Source organism: Scylla paramamosain, chromosome 5, assembly GCF_035594125.1.
Source record: "Scylla paramamosain isolate STU-SP2022 chromosome 5, ASM3559412v1, whole genome shotgun sequence".
Lineage (NCBI taxonomy): Eukaryota > Metazoa > Arthropoda > Malacostraca > Decapoda > Portunidae > Scylla > Scylla paramamosain.
In genome coordinates this window covers 23,377,759-23,395,313 of record NC_087155.1, presented here as the reverse complement: position 1 = coordinate 23,395,313, position 17,555 = coordinate 23,377,759, and the positions used below count along the sequence as shown (strand labels likewise).

The window sequence follows — 17,555 nt, the reverse complement described above, 5'->3', positions numbered from 1 at the left end:
AGAGAGAGAGAGAGAGAGAGAGAGAGAGAGGTTTTAAGAATAGGCAGATATTAGAGACAGAAAGAGAGAGAGAGAGAGAGAGAGAGAGAGAGAGAGAGAGAGAGAGAGAGAGAGAGAGAGAGAGAGAGAGATCCTGCATAGGTAATCAAGTCTCTTAAGACGTAAACAATAAAGGCTAATTGTAAGGCCAAAACGAAATGACCTTGCTTAATGAAGGTATGAGAGAGAGAGAGAGAGAGAGAGAGAGAGAGAGAGAGAGAGAGAGAGAGAGAGAGAGAGAGAGAGAGAGAGAGAGAGAAACACGTGGCAAATTGAATTCCCACCTCACCTGCATATATATTTACCTTACTATAATACGTCTTAATGAGGGACCGGAAGGCAGTCCGGGAACCCAACCCATATGTGTTTGAGGGTTATGCCCGAGGTCTCTCTCTCTCTCTCTCTCTCTCTCTCTCTCTCTCTCTCTCTCTCTCTCTCTCTCTCTCTCTCTCTCTCTCTCTCTCCAGGAAATAACAGGAATAGCACAGTGCAGTGTAGGCGGTCATACGGATAAATACAAGACACAAAAAGAAACACGAGAGTCATGGCAGGAGAGAACATCAAAGACTCACTTCTGGTCTGAGAGGCAAAAAAAAGAAAAAAAAAATACACTAGTGATTCGAACTTCCCCTTACGTTCTATGTCGTAACGTCGCCATGTTGGTGAGTCGCCTTTACGATCTTTCAGGACGAGGCGGCGGAGGAGGAAGGGGAAGAGAGTGAGGAGGAAAAGGGGATGATGCTGCCAATGAAGCGTCCTTCACGTCTCGCTTCATCATGTTCGTCTATTCATGAAGGTTGTGGGCGTCAAGAGTAAATGCCGAGATGAACATGACAATGACTAAGAGAGAGGAGGGGAGAAGTGTGGGGAAGGGGAGGGAGGATGAGCGAGGAAGGTAAGGAGAGGAGAGGGAAAAGATGAGGAAAAAGAGAAGTTGAAGGGAAGGGAAAGGCACAGAAAAGGAGACAGATGAGCGGGGAAGGTAAGGAGAGGAGAGGGAAAAAGAAGAGGAGAGAAAGAGAAATAAAAGGAAAGGAAAGGGAGGGAGAGGGAGAGGCAGAGAGTAGAGCAACGACCTTCAAATGAGAGACCACGAGAGTCAAGCTGCGGGTCAGAAACAAGTTAGTAACACGCTGAAAGGAAGGGAATCAAGGAAGGAAGGAGGAAGTGACACCAACCCCCCCATACCTTAATCACAACTGCCCTATGAGGATTACTACTTCTTGCAGGTAATTTTTTGCTGACAGGTGTTGCTTGATTACCTGAAGCCTGAGGGGCGTAGCGGTACCGACGGAGGGAGGGGTCAAGGTAACATGGTGGCGATGGTGGTGGTGGTGGAGGTGGAGAATCAAGTAGGCGCCGAATTATGACCAGGAAAGAAAGGAGGGCAGTTTGCAATTCCAGACCAGGTGTGGAACTCGACAGGTGTACGTGATGAAGAGCTGGGGAGACGCACAGGTATGCTAGGAGGACAGATGGGTGAAGGGGCAGGTTTATAATGGACAGGTGTTAAGGGGTCATGCGAAGCGAGGGGGAAAGTGTGGGAGGGAAGGGAGACATATGTAGGTTATTAGGTGGAAGGTTTGGGTGAGACGTGCGGATGCGTGTGGTGTGGATGTGAAGGAGGGAGGGTGGAGTCAGGGCCACGAGAGGGCACGCCAGGTGAGTCGGCAAGCGAGGTGCGCGACAAGACATCGAAGGTCACACGCGAGGAAAAAAAGAATGTGATTAGTTGGCTACCGTTTTTTTTTTTTTTCTCCTTTTCCTCCGCCTCTTCTTCCTGTTCTTTTTTCTCTCTCTTCTTCCTCCTCCTCTAGTTCCTCTTTCTTTTCCTCTTTCTGTTCTCATGTCCGACTTCTTCCTACCCTATCACCGTGCATTGATCTTTCAAAAGGCGTATCACCTCGGAAGCCAATTACAAGATTCTAGCTCACTTATAGAAACACACACACACACGCACACACACACACACATGAGGCAACAGTAGCAGCACGTTTCCTACACCCTGTCGATGCGCTCACACTTTTACACCCGAGCCTCGCCTCCCCGCCGGACATTCCTCACCGGCGAGTAAACAACTGTTTTATCTCTCGCCGTATATTACGAGCGGGGGCGCTCAGCTAATATTTAGAGTGGCCGGTAATAACATAAAATGGCCCTATATACGTTACCTGGCTGGAATTCAGATCAGCATTTGCCTTATTGCGGAATGGATGGTACTGGCTCTGATTACGGGAATGGATATGTGCATGGCGAGCAGACGCAGAGGTGCAGGGGAGGCGTGCAGGGGAGCTGATCCGTGCGTGTGTATATCTAGCAGGGGAGAGAGGAAGAGGGACAGACTTGCGTCCAGACCCTCCTCTTCCCCTCCCCCCACACCTCTTCCTTCATCTCCTCTTCTCATGGGCAGCGCGTGTCAAGTGCGTGCCGCCGCCTCGAGCACCCCGCCACATGGCCTGCCTCTATCTGGTTGGCGTGACGGGGAAGCGGACGTAGGGGCGCCACCATAAAAATCTCCAGCCGCCAGTCTGTCAGTGCGTCTGTTCCTGGCGGTAATTTTAGTGCCGTCTGGACACCATGATCTAAACAGGCACGTGGTACGGTGTTGGTCTGGCACTGTCTCTTTGCTGTGCCTCGGGCGGGACTCTTACTTACGATAGGAGGAGGAGGAGGAGGAGGAGGAGGAGGAGGAGGGACAATTTTCTGGTAATTTATGGGCCACAAAACACAACAGCTCCTTACAACAGTGTGTGAGAAGCAAGGAGGAGAGAGAGTGGCTGGGTGGTCAGGCGGGACGGGGTGGAGAGGAGAGGCAGAGACCGTGGCATTTTAAGGGAGATAAATACCAGCGGGCAGCAAGAGTGCGGATGACAGCCGAGTGCGAACATTAATCTTGGACCTGTCAGATTTTCCCTTCCTTCATCTCACTTCAAAATAAAGAATAGGGCGGACGAATCACCCAAAGAAAGAAAGAATGGAAAAAAAAAAAATTCACGGCTCGTTTCGTCACAAAAACCAGAACAAACTGAGGAAGGTTTTTTCTTATTTTTCTTTCATGTGTAATTTTTCTACGTCATGACAGTTTGATGGAAATTGCCTCACTTCCTCTTTTTTTTTTTCTTTTCCCTTTCTATTAAGATATAAATTAGGTTCATTACAAAAGGTTAAGATTTAATGAAGGCAAGTAAGAACGATATTTTTTCCTGCAATGATGTGATAAGAGTTTCAACACTTCAAATGGCATCAGGGGCCTTCCACTATAACACTGCTCAATCTCTCCACCAAGCAGAGTGAGTCTCTGAACAGCCATGCAAGGATCGAGAATTCTGCTGCTGTTTGGCTAACCTATGTAATTCTATATAACTGAAATTCTTCCTCCCTTTACCCGCAGGATTGACGGCGGAGCTCTACTATGTGCGTGAGGGCGTGGTGAACGATTACGCCCTGAACTGGAGGGTGCCCGTGGCCGCCAACGTGCACCGCCTCTACTTCAAATGGCAGGCGCTCACCAAGAAGCCTGTGAGTACATTCACCACCGTGCACTAACCATCACCTGGCTGCTGTTGAGCCGCGCATACTGTGTGATTATTTTTACCTATGATTAGTAATTATCAGGTGGCACTCCCGCTGTTAATTGATTTTGTATTAAGCTGTCTATGCCTCCAAAGAATGAAATTGATGATATTGCTTCGTATCATTATTATTATCATTAGTGCAGCAATGACTCTTTAGATTGTTTACGTTTGATTTGTCAGTGAAATTATTGTACGTAGAAAATATTACACACCATCTGCTGAAAAGAAAACTTGGCCTCCAGTAATCATTGCTTCCTGTGCTTTTACGGATGTAATCTATCATCTCAGTTTTCGCCACCACCATGAAATAATCTGTATTCGGTGAAAACAGCGTTGCTACACATGCCCACGGCCTTGAGTCTTGAGTGTGGGCAACAAGCACGCTTATCGTAAATTTAAGGGTGATCACAAAACCTCTCGTAAACGCAGCAATTTTAGTGTAGCACGAAGCACACGTTTTCATCCCTCGCCAAAGGTCTCACCAGACTCCCTTACTTACTGGTTAACCTTGACAGGAGGCGAGGCATCACTAATAGTTCAGGAAGTAATGCCATGATGTAATGCTCCCTGTTTTTATAGAGTGACGCCATCTTAGTCACTCACCATATTCGCTCGTCACTCAAGAAAGTGAATAGTGTTTCCTTCTCTCCAAAGTGCCAGGCGCGTATTCAGAAACGCTTTGCTCTTTCACCACGACTGTTTTCAAAGGCCACATAGATCATAAGCCTGTTTTTAAGACTTTCTCCTGTTACTAATGTAGAAATCTTCTTAATCTGTCGCTAAAACCGTAAAAACATCCTTAAAAACCGTGTAACTTTAACTAGGGCCCTTTCAGTGTAGTGGAGGTGCAGGCAGAAGTGTTTCTCCTTCAACACTCTCAGGTAAGGTTAGGTTTGGTTTGATTACCGTGACAGTCTCATTAGATCTTGACTCTCCGACTTGTTTTCTCTTGTTTGTAGTCAACGTGTTTTCCTCCATCTGGGCCGCAGCCTCGCCCCGGGTGGCTGGCTGGCTGGCTGGCTACTCTTCCCTTTAGCCTTTCTCTGCCTTCCTCCTTACCTCCTCCTCTTATTCGTGTTTCTACCTGTTTCCTGTCAAACTCTCTCTCTCTCTCTCTCTCTCTCTCTCTCTCTCTCTCTCTCTCTCTCTCTCTCTCTCTCTCTCTCTAGCGGTGATGCTCTCGAGGCTGTTTACTTAGGTCTGTTCGCCAGCAACCAACCCCGACACCTATCACCCTCCCAACCCCACTCCCCCCTCACCATCACCGCTCCCCTGTACTACACACCCCACCCCCTCACCACCACCATCCGATAATGAACCCTCCATTCCCTTCCATCCTCCCCCTCCAAACTCCCCATCCCCTAGACCTGATAACTTCCGTCCCCTCCCCCTCCCCCATCCCCACCAAGAGGGTTGTGTCGGGCAGGTTTACAGCACCACGAGGAGTCCCCGAGAGTGCGTCCGTCCACCCTCGGGATGTTTACCAAAGACAGCATTGTACGACTTCTAATCCGGTGCATGTCTTCGGGAGAGAGAGAGAGAGAGAGAGAGAGAGAGAGAGAGAGAGAGAGAGAGAGAGAGAGAGAGAGAGAGAGAGAGAGAGAGAGAGAGAGAGAGAATTTGGGGCGCTAAAGAACAAGGGGGAAAAGGTGTGTTGAGGGTGAAGGGAAGAAATATACCTGAAATATATTAATCTTCTCTTGGTGTTTGGGAGGTTTTCATGTTGTTGTTGTTGTTGTCGTCGTCGTCTTCCTCCCCAGTTCGTGGTAATAATATGCTTATCGAGTGCATTGTTGCTGTGTTAATCAAGGTTGTGCTGTAGCGTCTTCTTTTTGTTCGTCTCGGGTTGTATTGGATAAGTGAAGTACGGCTTAGTGGAAGCAGTAGTAGTAGTAGTAGTAGTAGTAGTAGTAGTAGTAGTAGTAGTAGTAGAGACGGTAGAGTTTTACAAGTCTGCCCGTCTCAGGTTACCACTGTTCCACGGGCAAACTTGCAAAATAATGCCGTAAAGACTAGAACAACAAATGAGGTATATTATTAACTGTTCAGCACATTCTGGATCAGTACACACACACACACACACACACACACACACACACACACACACACACACACACACACACCTAACAGCCAAGGTATCAGTCCATGTTTCTCTTAAGTTTTGCGAACCTGGAGGAGGAGGAGAAGAGAATGAGGCACTGACTGGATGAGGGAGGGATGGATAAGGGGAGTGATGTTTGAGTTGGGAGGAGGGGAGGAGAGGAGCAGATAGAGAGGTCCGGGAAGGGAAGGTGGAAGGGAGGCAGAGTAGGAGGAGCGATAAATACGACCACGAGGTGCATCACTTAGGAGGAGTCGATGCGGGCACGTCATCTGCATATCTGAAGAGCCATTACCACCTGCAACCACTTTCCGATACAATACGACCCTGAGGATACACACTAGATATCATAAACCACCACCACCAAATAAATACCAGTAGCTCCCTGAAGATAAATCACGAAGGAGGCGGCGACGACGACGATCAGTCACTCCAGCATAACTCAGATCCAAACAGAAAACGGAATACGAAGGAGCCAATTCAGTCACTCGGTTCTCCATTTCGTGAGAGGGAGGAAACATGTTGGCAACGAACTCTATGGCAGAGACTTATCTTGTTCCCACTGTCCGTCCCCTCCCATTTAGCGATCATCACCTATATAAGGAAGGAGGGGAGGAAAAGGACAAGAGGAGCTGAGATGTAAAGGAAAGAGGAGGGAGAGAAGGAGGAGGGGCACTGGGTGTCTGATGACGTGGGAAAAACAGGAGGTGCGACAAACACCGATGCTGCCGATAGTGTCAACAGATGGCAGCACCGTGTGAGGCGAGGGTAAACAGACCGCATGTGGGAGACGGGGGATGGGGGACGAGGGGATGACTGCAGACTGTCCAGCGGGGATGAGGAGAGGAGTAGGGGTGAGAGAATGGAGGGGATGCCTTCTTATTGCCAGGGCTGAGGGATAGAAGGGACAGCGAGGGAAGAGGGTAGGAATGAGAATGGGACAGGGAATTGCAAAGGATGGATGGCAAGATGAAAGGCAGAGTAGAAAAAGAAGGGAAGGACTGCTTTGTTTGTGGTGGCGATGAAGGAACGAGGAAGGGAAAGGTAAAGGTTAGTATGAGAAGATATCAGAAAGGCAAGAATAGTTAGTAGTAAGAAAGACCAAAAAAGAATGGAAAAAGGATGAGAGAGAGAGAGAGAGAGAGAGAGAGAGAGAGAGAGAGAGAGAGAGAGAGAGAGAGAGAGAGAGAGAGAGAGAGAGAGAGAGAAACTGTTCCTTGGGGGCAAACACGGTCTAACTACTGTTTGTTTGTTCGGACAACGACCCTCTTTCTCGATCACAGATATTTACATTCCTTGACTTTTCTATCACCGACCACCGCTGCTTTTCCCGGCAAGTTTTGTTGACCCAATAATTGCGCCCAAACTTACGGGGCAAATAACAGAATCAGTAGGAAAACGTGAAAAGATATTGAGTCACAAACAACAAGCAAAGTCACACAGTCCACTACGTGATATACCGACGAAATATTCTCGGGCTTCCCTTACCGCCGATGGAAGATAATCAAGAGGGAACGACGTCAGCTTGAGGAAATGTACAGCACTTCTGGGAAATACCGCGGTGGCCACAGAGGGAAAAATATTAATGGTAGCAATAAATACCACCATTACGACCTACACAACAGCCACCATCCTCTCCCTCATCCCAGTTGCTCTCATCCCCCCAGCTCCTTACCCCCCAGCATCTCAGTCTATCTCTGCACCCTATTCCCTCACCCCTAACCGTTATCCAAGTTCCTTCATTCAATGCCTAACTCTAGATACTCATGTTAGTTCCTTACCCCAGTCCCTTACCCCAGTCCCCCACCTCAGCTCCAGCCCCTTAGCAGCTTTCCTCAGTTCCTCTCCCCTGTTCTTCATCCCCCTGCTCCTCCTCCCGTCATTCAACCCTGCTCACTACAGCTACCATTCACCCTTTAACTACTGTAAACGTATGGGCGATTTTGTCGTTTGTTGTGCTTTTTAATTAATTATATAAAATTATATCTCGACTTATACACAGGGATTGCGCAGTCACTGATCGCTACTCGCTTTTCTTGTAATGTCATATCTTTTATTACGCTTTTTTTTTTTCACACAGGTGCGTGCTGTGGTGCCTCTGCGGTGCTGGTCGGTGGTATTTTTATCGCTGTTACTAACGTGATTTTTATTAACATTGTGAAATAATTATGTTTGAGTTAGTCTCAGTTGTTATCAAGGCCGGCATCCTGTTTTCTCTTGCTCTGTAACAGAGGACTGCCTTCACTCTATTTTTGTGTCACTCGGACAATTTCTCTGTATGAATAAACAATGTTTAAAAGACTGTTTCCTCTGATACTCGTTATCCGCCCTGCCGTGCCCTGTTGTTCATCGCCTCTCTTTACGTACTCCCCTTTCCTCCCCCTCACCCTCAATGCCCCTATTGAAGCTGCCTAGGAAGAAGCTGAAGAAGGTAGGTCAGTGTTCGTATAGGAAATATAGTATTTTCAAACCTTGTGAAGGAGTGAGCTCCAGCCTCATTACCATGCATCATTAGCATTTCCTCAGTAACGCTGAAAAAAATTATCACGTGTATTAAAGGTTGACTATGGAGGAACCAGCAACGGAGACGAAAAAATGCTCATATTGCTTGTAACTGAGATATCACTCTTACCTTTTACAAAGCCCATTCCATGCACTATTTAGCGTCCAGGGTTTGAAGTCTGGGGTCTGGAGATTTCAGATAACCACAGACTTCTTTTGGTTATCACCTCCCATCTATTTTTTTTTTTCGAAGTTGCTATTTTAGGCGGACGATTAAAGGAAACATACAGTGTTTATCTGCCTTACTTCCACACCTAATGGCAATATATGTCTGGTACTGCCGTTCTCATACTAGTCACTAGCACTTGTCAGCACCACAAAACAAAGACCCTTTTCCTTGTCAATTTAAAACACCAAGGCCTGACGACTTGGATTTCCGTGACGTGAAACATCACGAGGGAAAATCCTTTCACTGACTCACCTGCAAAAAAAAAGATGATATTGTCTTAGAATAAATATAACATTACAGTATTATATTATGAATATAATACTTGACACTTCTTTCACTACGTATACGAGGTTATCTACCACTATTTGCAAAAGGATTTTTATCGAAAGGAAACACACACACACACACACACACACACACACACAGACGATATAGATATTGAGAAAACATCGGGATTAATTTTTAGTCTTTGTGTGTGTGTTTCTATTTCTGTTTGTGTTTGTGTGTGTGTGTGTGTGTGTGTGTGTGTGTGTGTGTGTGTGTGTGTGTGTGTGTGTGTGTGTGTGTGTGTGTGTGTGTGTGTCCTTTCGATAAAACAAATCACACACACACACACACACACACACACACACACACACACACACACACACACACACACACACACACACACACACACACACGCACACACACGCTAAAAATTAATCCGATGTTCTCTCAATATCTATGTCTATGTGTGTGTGTGTGTGTGTGTGTGTGTGTGTGTGTGTTGCTCTTCTACTCCTGCGGGATACCAGTGCCGTGTGCTTGCTACCTGAGGGGCTGGAAGGCCAAGCTTACTTGTCCCTGCCACCATTAAGTTACTGCTCCCGTCCACCTCCCCGCCGCGCCCCATGACCACCTGTATACCTGGCCACTGAGGCACCATGAGGATTCTGGCCACACAGCACAATAATGAAATATCGGGGAAACGAAAGACAAAAAAAGAAGGGGAAAAAAAAACAGGTCCACATCGCGTGATTGCAGATGTAGCAGCAGCAGCAACAACAGGTCATCGCGTATGAAAGGTGAACGAGGCGACACACGAGAAAAATGCATGAGCCAATATGTATTCATAGCCCGGACGATTGGCGGGGCCGCTCGCTAATGCTAAAAAAGGAACCACAATCTGTTTTCTCTCCCAGCGAAGATAATCCCGGCGAAGGCAAACACGCTAGGCCCGAACCGGCCGAACCACCACCACCACTCCTACCAGCCCCTGACATTCGCCCCGCCTAGCTCATCCTACATGCATCTCCCATCCCCATTTCCATCCCATCCCCACTCCCATCTCCACACCCATCTAAGTATCCATTTCTACATCCACCTTCAACCACAGAGAGAGAGAGAGAGAGAGAGAGAGAGAGAGAGAGAGAGAGAGAGAGAGAGAGAGTACATAATATCAGTACTAAAAATATGCATTAAAAAATTCAGGAACACAAAACATGAGCGATTTCGCGGATGCAGCTCTCTCTCTCTCTCTCTCTCTCTCTCTCTCTCTCTCTCTCTCTCTCTCTCTCTCTCTCTCTCTCTCTCTCTCTCTCTCTCTCTCTCTCATTCTATACTGCACTGGGAGTTAATCAGGAAGGTGTCGGCAAGTTCCTCGTTAAGATGGACAAGCTCTACCGCCTCCAATTTGTGTGTGTGTGTGTGTGTGTGTGTGTGTGTGTGTGTGTGTTGGTTTGTTGGTGGTCATAGACTTTTCATGTATCTTCCTCATTCAGTTTTCTCTTTTTCTCTTTATTTTTGCGCCCAGTTATTATATTTTGTTTGTATGTCCACTTCTTACTTATTTCATTACATTCCTGTATCATTTACTCTTTCTTTTTTTCCTTCCTTCCTCCTCCTCTTCCTCCTCTCCCTTCCTTCATTACCTTGGCTCGGTGGGGTTCATTGATATACACAGTCTGCTTCATAATTGCTATTGGCATACATTATATCATTGTATGCATACATTACGTACGTTCTTATCATTCATTACTGATATTTACCCATAATTACATATGTAAGACGAATAAACTTGAATTACGCATTATTACTATTTTTATTATTATTATTATCGTTGTTGTTATCATTCTTGTTGGTTTGTTGCTGTTGCTGTTTGTTGTTGTTGTTGTTGTTGTTGTTGTTGTTGTTGTTGTTGTTGTTGTTGTTGTTGTTGTTGCTGCTTTCGCAGACCATTTACTACTTCCCTACTTCTCTGTACTTAAAAAATGCCAGATCTCTGAAAAAATACTATCAACATAAAAACACGAGTTTTCTTTCTGTATTGACAAGACGAAAAAAAATAAAATCGAAGTCGGGTCTCAGCTAATCCCGCACTCACACTCACGCAACACTCGAGACGCTTCGCCCAAAGCTTCATCAGCTCGAGCACTCTCTTTGACGAGCTTCACGTAGCTACCGGACAAGGGGAGGGAAGAATGTCATTACTAAGAAGCGCTCTCTCTCTCTCTCTCTCTCTTGGTTTAGCTATACATATATCTACCACCTCTAACCGTGCTGTCTCGTCCAACGCCCGACCAAGTATACGAATAATGTCTTGTACCTTCCCTCCCTAGTATAAATGGGCGCTGTATTAAAATACACTTAGTTACAAATATGTACGGATGCATATTACCATTATACATATATACATTCACATATACTTTATAAAGTCTTCTGCTACATAGTACGCTTGAGTAAACTTTTTATTATATACTTTTTTGTAACTCATTGATTTTCCTTCCCTGAACGTAATGTACAAAATATCTCCTGATAAAAAAAAAATAAAATACTAGACTTTCTCGCAAGATTTCACGGTGATGATTTCTTTACATTCAATCCTCCCCCCACCTACACCTCTTTTTCTCTTTTTCCTTTTTACATCCCAGGAAAAGAATTGAGATAAAGAAGGAAGGTCCCGTTTCGCCTTAAAGATTTCACTGTCTTCCTTAATTTTCTCTTTCCTTTCTCTTCCTCTTGTTTCCCCTTCCTTCCCTCGCTTACGACGATCGCTTGAATGACACCAATGAATGACGGCAATGAAAGGATGTTGCCCGATACACACACACACACACACCCCTCTCTCTCTCTCTCTCTCTCTCTCTCTCTCTCTCTCTCTCTCTCTCTCTCTCTCTCTCTCTCCAGCGAGGCGAGACGGAGATTGTGAAAAGTCCTTTGTCGGTGGTGCCAAAAATTATCAACGCTCCCTCTCCCTTTTCTGAGAGAGAGAGAGAGAGAGAGAGAGAGAGAGAGAGAGAGAGAGAGAGAGAGAGAGAGAGAGAGAGAGAGAGAGAGAGAGAGAGAATGGTGGTTGCCCTTTTATTTTCATTTTCATTTTTTTCATTTTATTCATTTCAAGTTTGTTTTTTTCAGACTCACTTTCTTTATTTTTTGCTCACACAACTTTTTTCCGTTTTAGTGTCATTCAGTTCCACCATCCATTTATGCCTGCGTCATCTCTCTCTCTCTCTCTCTCTCTCTCTCTCTCTCTCTCTCTCTCTCTCTCTCTCTCTCTCTCTCTCTCTCTCTCTCTCTCTCTCAAATATCTTCTATCTTCCTTCCTTTTCTCTTCCCTTCCTATTTCTCAGCTTCCTTCCATTACCTCACTCACCCTTCCCTCTTCTCTTCATTCACCATTCCACACCTTCCTCACCACTCCATCTCTCCCCATCCCCCTCATCACCCTCCCACCCTCCTTTCCTTCCAAGAATGGTGATCCCTTTCTTGAATGAGAGGATATTTCTTACGTCCCTCTCCTTTTTTTTTTTTTTTTCCTGAAAGTGTAGATCACCAGACATTTATTTTTATGTCCCGGAAGGATCGGCTGGTGGGACGTCCATCCTTCTTTGTACTGCCTTTCCCTGTTTCATTGACAATTTGTATTCACTCTTTTTCTTTCGTTTTAGGTTGAAAAATAAACTGCATTTTCTTTCATCCCCCCATCAACGCTATTAGTAAAAAGCAATTATCCATTTAGTGTTCACTTTTTATGGGGGAAGAGCGAGAATTAAGGACAGTTTTATTACCTTTTTTTTATTAGGTTTTTATCAGTTCTTATGCCCTCGCCAGAATATTTTGTGCGTTATAAAGGAAAAATATGACCAAATCTTTCAAGCAGCAAGACTGATCTCACCGAGTTACTGAATGAAAAAAACGCTGATTTAGGGAGAAAAATACTTTAAAGATGAAATGTGAGTACTTGTTTGCCTTTTTCCGACTAAAACATGTGTAGGTGAAATGCTAACTTAACCATCGTCATTGCATATCACTGTAAAGATGTTAATAATGATTGAAACATATAAATAAATAAGTAAACAAATAAATAAATAAATAGATCAAATGTAGAAGGTTCCCAAGCTTTAAACACACACACACACACACACACACGTCCAGGAAAATCAGAAAGCCATAAGAGGTAATAAATAGTGATCCCTCATTAAGAACACAAAGCAGGCAGAGCAGGAGACAGGAAGGAAGGAAGGAAGGAAGGAAGGAAGGAAGGAAGGAAGGAAGGAAGGAAGGAAGGAAGGAAGATGGAAAGAGAGAAGAAAGGGACATGGGATGGAATTAATAATAAGCTCAAGTTGAAAAGTAGTAATAGTGCTTTAATAGAAGTGAGGGGAAAGGAAAGCTATTGAGATGTAACACTCTCTCTCTCTCTCTCTCTCTCTCTCTCTCTCTCTCTCTCTCTCTCTCTCTCTCTCTCTCTCTCTCTCTCTCTCTCTCTCAAACACGCGTGATCAATCGAGAAACAATTTTTTTTTTTACATGTTTTCACTCTCCCGGCAGGAGTCGGAGGTGTTTAATGGCCAGGTGACTGGTAATTTGTTTCCTACCTCGCCTCAGTGTTTTCTTTTCTCTATTTATTGTTGAACGATTATTTTATTTTTGTTGAGGAAAAGAGTGGAGATAGGAGGATCACAGGGAAAAGGAGGAGGAGGAGGAAGAGGAGGAGGAGGACGACTCTTATTTTGCAGTTTCTTGTAACTTCTAGTAGTAGTAGTAGTGGTAGTAGTAGTAGTAGTGGTAGTAGTAGTAGTAGTGGTAGTAGTGGTGGTGGTAATAGTAGTAGTAGTAGTAGTAGTAGTAGTAGTAGTAGTAGTAGTAGTAGTAGTAGTAGTATTACCGCCACCGCCACCGCCACCAGCCACAGCAAGAATAGGAACAGTAACTAAAGAGCAGCAGTAATAGTTAGTAGTGACGGTAGTAATGTCACACCGCGATGCACGTCTCACATTCGCAGTCATGTTGGTGTGGTTGTCACCGCATCACCATTACTAGCTCGTCGAGGTCAGGCTGTCTTGTCTTGCGGCTTTAATAAAAGAAAAAAAGTAAAAAAAATATTCGTGCTGGTTTTGTCTTCGTCTTTGTTGTCTCATTCGGGGCATAATCGTGTCTTGTTCCGAGGAAACTATTTCCTTGCTTTGTTTAAGTCTTATCGTTGGTGTCACATATATCCTCCTCCTCTTCCTCCTCTTCTTCCACCTCCTCCTCCTCCTCCTGGTCGTGTCCTGGTCGCCTGGGGTGCTGTGGAGGTTCCTGGATTCGGGAAGAGCCGCCTAATGTCTCCACGGGGCACTGTTCCAGCGGCTCCTATCTTAGCGGCGGCTGTCCAGATAAGCGCGGGGATGTAATTCGAGGTGATAATGGCCGCTTGAGGAGCACTAATTGGCCGGGACACAAAGGCAGCCGGCCAGCGCCTCCCCACCGACGCTTGGTTTACGGCAAGCGATGACCTTCATTACACAGGCTCATCATTTCCACCCCCACCTCCTCCACGCGCATACACGTCTTTCTCCTCCGCTTCCTCCTCCTCCTCCTCCTCCTCCTCCTCCTCCTCCTCCTCCTCCTCCTCCTCCTCCTCCTCCTTATCATCCTCGACTTTGTCCTCCTTTTACTATTGTTGTTCTTTTCTTGTTTCTTTTTCACCTCTTTTCAGTTATTTATTTCTTATGCGCTTACTCGTCATCATCATGCTCTTCCTCTCTCTCTCTCTCTCTCTCTCTCTCTCTCTCTCTCTCTCTCTCTCTCTCTCTCTCTCTCTTTCGCTCACTCTTAATTCTAACCACTTTATTTCATAACTTTTCTTTGCGTTGCATTCATTTGCTCCTCCTTCTCCTCAGCGTCTTTATATAATTATGCATACTTTCCTGCATAAACATCAGAAGTAAGAAATTTATTAAAATATACACGAATAAGCTTTTACCGGCAAAGTTTATTCCAAGGCAGTAATGTATGTGGCATCTTCCACAAATGCATCATACTAATATGCATACATACATACAAACATACATGCATACATACTCGCAGACTGCCAACACCATGCACGTAAATAATCTAATACGTGTGTGTGTGTGTGTGTGTGTGTGTGTGTGTGTGTGTGTGTGTGTGTGTGTTTTTCATTCAGACACAAGAACACGTTAGCGAGAAAAAGGGCGCCCCTCCCTCATCATCTACCTCAGGAAACACCACATGCCATCATCACCAGTCAGGCGCCTCTCCTCCCACGCCTCTCCCGCTCTTCTCACTTTCCCCCATCTGCTCTATTCTTCCCCGGCCATCAGTGAGGCGATCGGAAGGGAGGCCTTGAGTGATGGGCCCTAGAGAGGCCTAGAGGCAACACAACGGTCCCTTCGCTATTTCTAAGATGCACTTTGTGTCTTTTATTTCAAGCAGAACCTTTCGTCAATTTTGCCGCCCTCTACTTGCGAGTTTCCTAACTAATTTGGTGAGTGCACTGCTGTCTAGTGGCGCACTCATGAACAATTACCGATGGCTGATTGGCGAGACCGCTCATATAAGTTTCTGAACCATTAGCGAGCTTTGTTTGCCGAAGCACTTCTTGTGTAATGGCGGAGCTTCGTGACATAGAGCACACCCGGCCGACGAAAGAAAGCGAGCCGTGATATTGACTTCACTGAGTCCATGAAGGAGCAGTGACAACGTACTCATCTCTCTTGCAATTTGATCTCTGAAACACCGTATAGAAAAACCACACACAGACACACATCTTCTCATGAGGTCTAAAATTACCTATGAGCAGGTATTGATACTAGTTTGATGGAATACCTGCGTGGGACAGGTAGTGGTTGAGAGGGCTTTTGTTTCAGCGCGTGTTGATGTGGGGCTTGGCGGGCAGGGTGTCAGCTGAGGCGCGGAAGGGGTGTTAAGCCCTTCAGGAGGGAATACTGAGCCCAATAGCGGATTATAGGACTGCTTGACCAAAGGGCTTCGTCTTCTGCCCGGGGAAACCTAACACTCTTTGAGGAAGCGAAGGAAGGAGGGAGGGAGAATGAAGGGAGGAATGAAGGTGGTGAAGTGAAAGAGGAATAGAAGAGGAGGAAAGAAAGAAGGAAGGAGATTCTAGAACGGTGAAGTAGGGAGAAACGGAAATGTTGGATGGAGGTGACGGAGGGAACATGTAAGGTCAATGAAGAAAGGAGAGAGGTAGGATTAGTTAAGGAAGGAGAGAGGGTCAGTGAAGGAAAGTAATGAAGGGGGGATAGACGATAAATGAAGAAAGAAGGAAGGGTTATGTAAGAAAGGAGAGGAAGGAAAACGACGGTGGAAGAGAAAAGCGAAACTGAAGGAAGGGGAGAAATGAAGGAAGGAAGAAAGTAAGCAAGGAAGGAAGGAAGGAGGAGCACTGAAGGAGGTGAAGGAAACGTCATTTCCCACAACCAAGGCAACGTCATAATATTTGCTTCAGTAATTCATTTCCTGACTTTTTTCCTTTCGTCCTTCATTTTTCTTTCTTTTCTTCCAAGACTACTTTATTTCTTTTTCAGTTTTGCATTTGCACTTCATTTTTTTTCCATATTTTATTGCATGTCTGAGTAAGTGCCTCAAGTTGTTGTTTTTTTCCTTATTTTCCTTTAACCAGCTCAGTTCCTTGTTCCTTTCTATACATTTCCTTCCTCCATTCATTTCTTCCTTCTTTCATATCGCATCTTCCTCATCTTCCATTTTTTCCCCTTTCTATTTCTTTGTATTCCTTTTCCTCCTCCTCCTCCTCCCAATTCCATCTCCATCAGTTTCTCTTTCTTCTTCTCCTCCTTCCTCCTCTTTTTCCTCTCCCTCCTTCTCCTCAACAAGCAAAACAAGCCACCACGACCTGCTAACTGCCCCCTCGCCTCCACCGCCCGCCCCCTGCCGGAAATGAGAGTGAGTCCTCCTCCTCCTCCTCCTCCTCCTCCTCCTCCTCCTCCTCCTCCTCCTTCTCCTCCTCTCACACTCCTACCATTCCTTTCTGTACCATTGCCGCATTCTTCTCCCTTTTCTCCACACTCTCTCTCTCTCTCTCTCTCTCTCTCTCTCTCTCTCTCTCTCTCTCTCTCTCTCTCTCTCTCTCTCTCTCTCTCTCTCTCTCTCTCTCTTGCTTCACAGTCCCACAGTTTCTCTAGAGAGTGTTTGGAGACGTGTCATCGACGTGACCTGCTGGTGGTCACCTCACGCCATCTCCTGTAAGGTCAGGTCACTGCTTGACCCCGCCTGGAAGGTTATCATAGGCAAGGATTTATGGAAGTGTTTCCCTCACACCGCTCTTTCTTATGTCCTCTCTCTCTCTCTCTCTCTCTCTCTCTCTCTCTCTCTCTCTCTCTCTCTCTCTCTCTCTCTCTCTCTCTCTCTCTCTCTCTCTCTCTCTCTCTCTCTCTCAACCTTTCCATCCAGTCGCCTCATGTTTCCCTCTTTTCCTCGCCCTACTCGTCTTCGTCTGTATCTCACCGCCACATCTCTTCCTTTCTTCCCTCCTTTCTTCACCACCTTTACCTCACCACTTGTTTTCTTCCAGGACAGAGAATAAACATAACTTATCAACATGAGTCAGTGGCCAGACAGTGTAGGAACTCTCTCTCTCTTTCCTCTCTCTGTCTTTACTCCACAACCAAACAAATATTTCGTTTTAACTTAAAATTTTTCAATCCTCTTCTTCCTTCCCTCACATCCGCCCTTATCCATGTAGCATCCCGCCCTTCCCTGCTCCCTCCCTTCTCCCCTTCTTCCATCCTCGCCTTCCATATCTGCCTGCCTCCATCCCTCACCCCCTCCCCCTCACTCCCTGTGCTAGTAACGAGGATTAGCCTTCAGA

The 17,555-nt window shown here is 45.8% G+C and overlaps 1 protein-coding gene across 1 annotated transcript in view; it reads left to right on the top strand.

Annotated features, from left to right (window-relative positions):
- The first annotated feature begins 363 nt into the window (after window positions 1–363).
- The window catches only part of LOC135100961 (tyrosine-protein kinase Dnt-like), a 37,504-nt gene continuing 20,312 nt past the window's right edge, over window positions 364–17,555 (top strand). Inside the window, exons 1-2 of the mRNA XM_064004577.1 lie at window positions 364–424; window positions 3,431–3,558. Of these exons, the coding sequence (XP_063860647.1) occupies window positions 364–424; window positions 3,431–3,558 (189 nt within the window). The remainder of the gene's footprint in view (window positions 425–3,430; window positions 3,559–17,555) is intronic.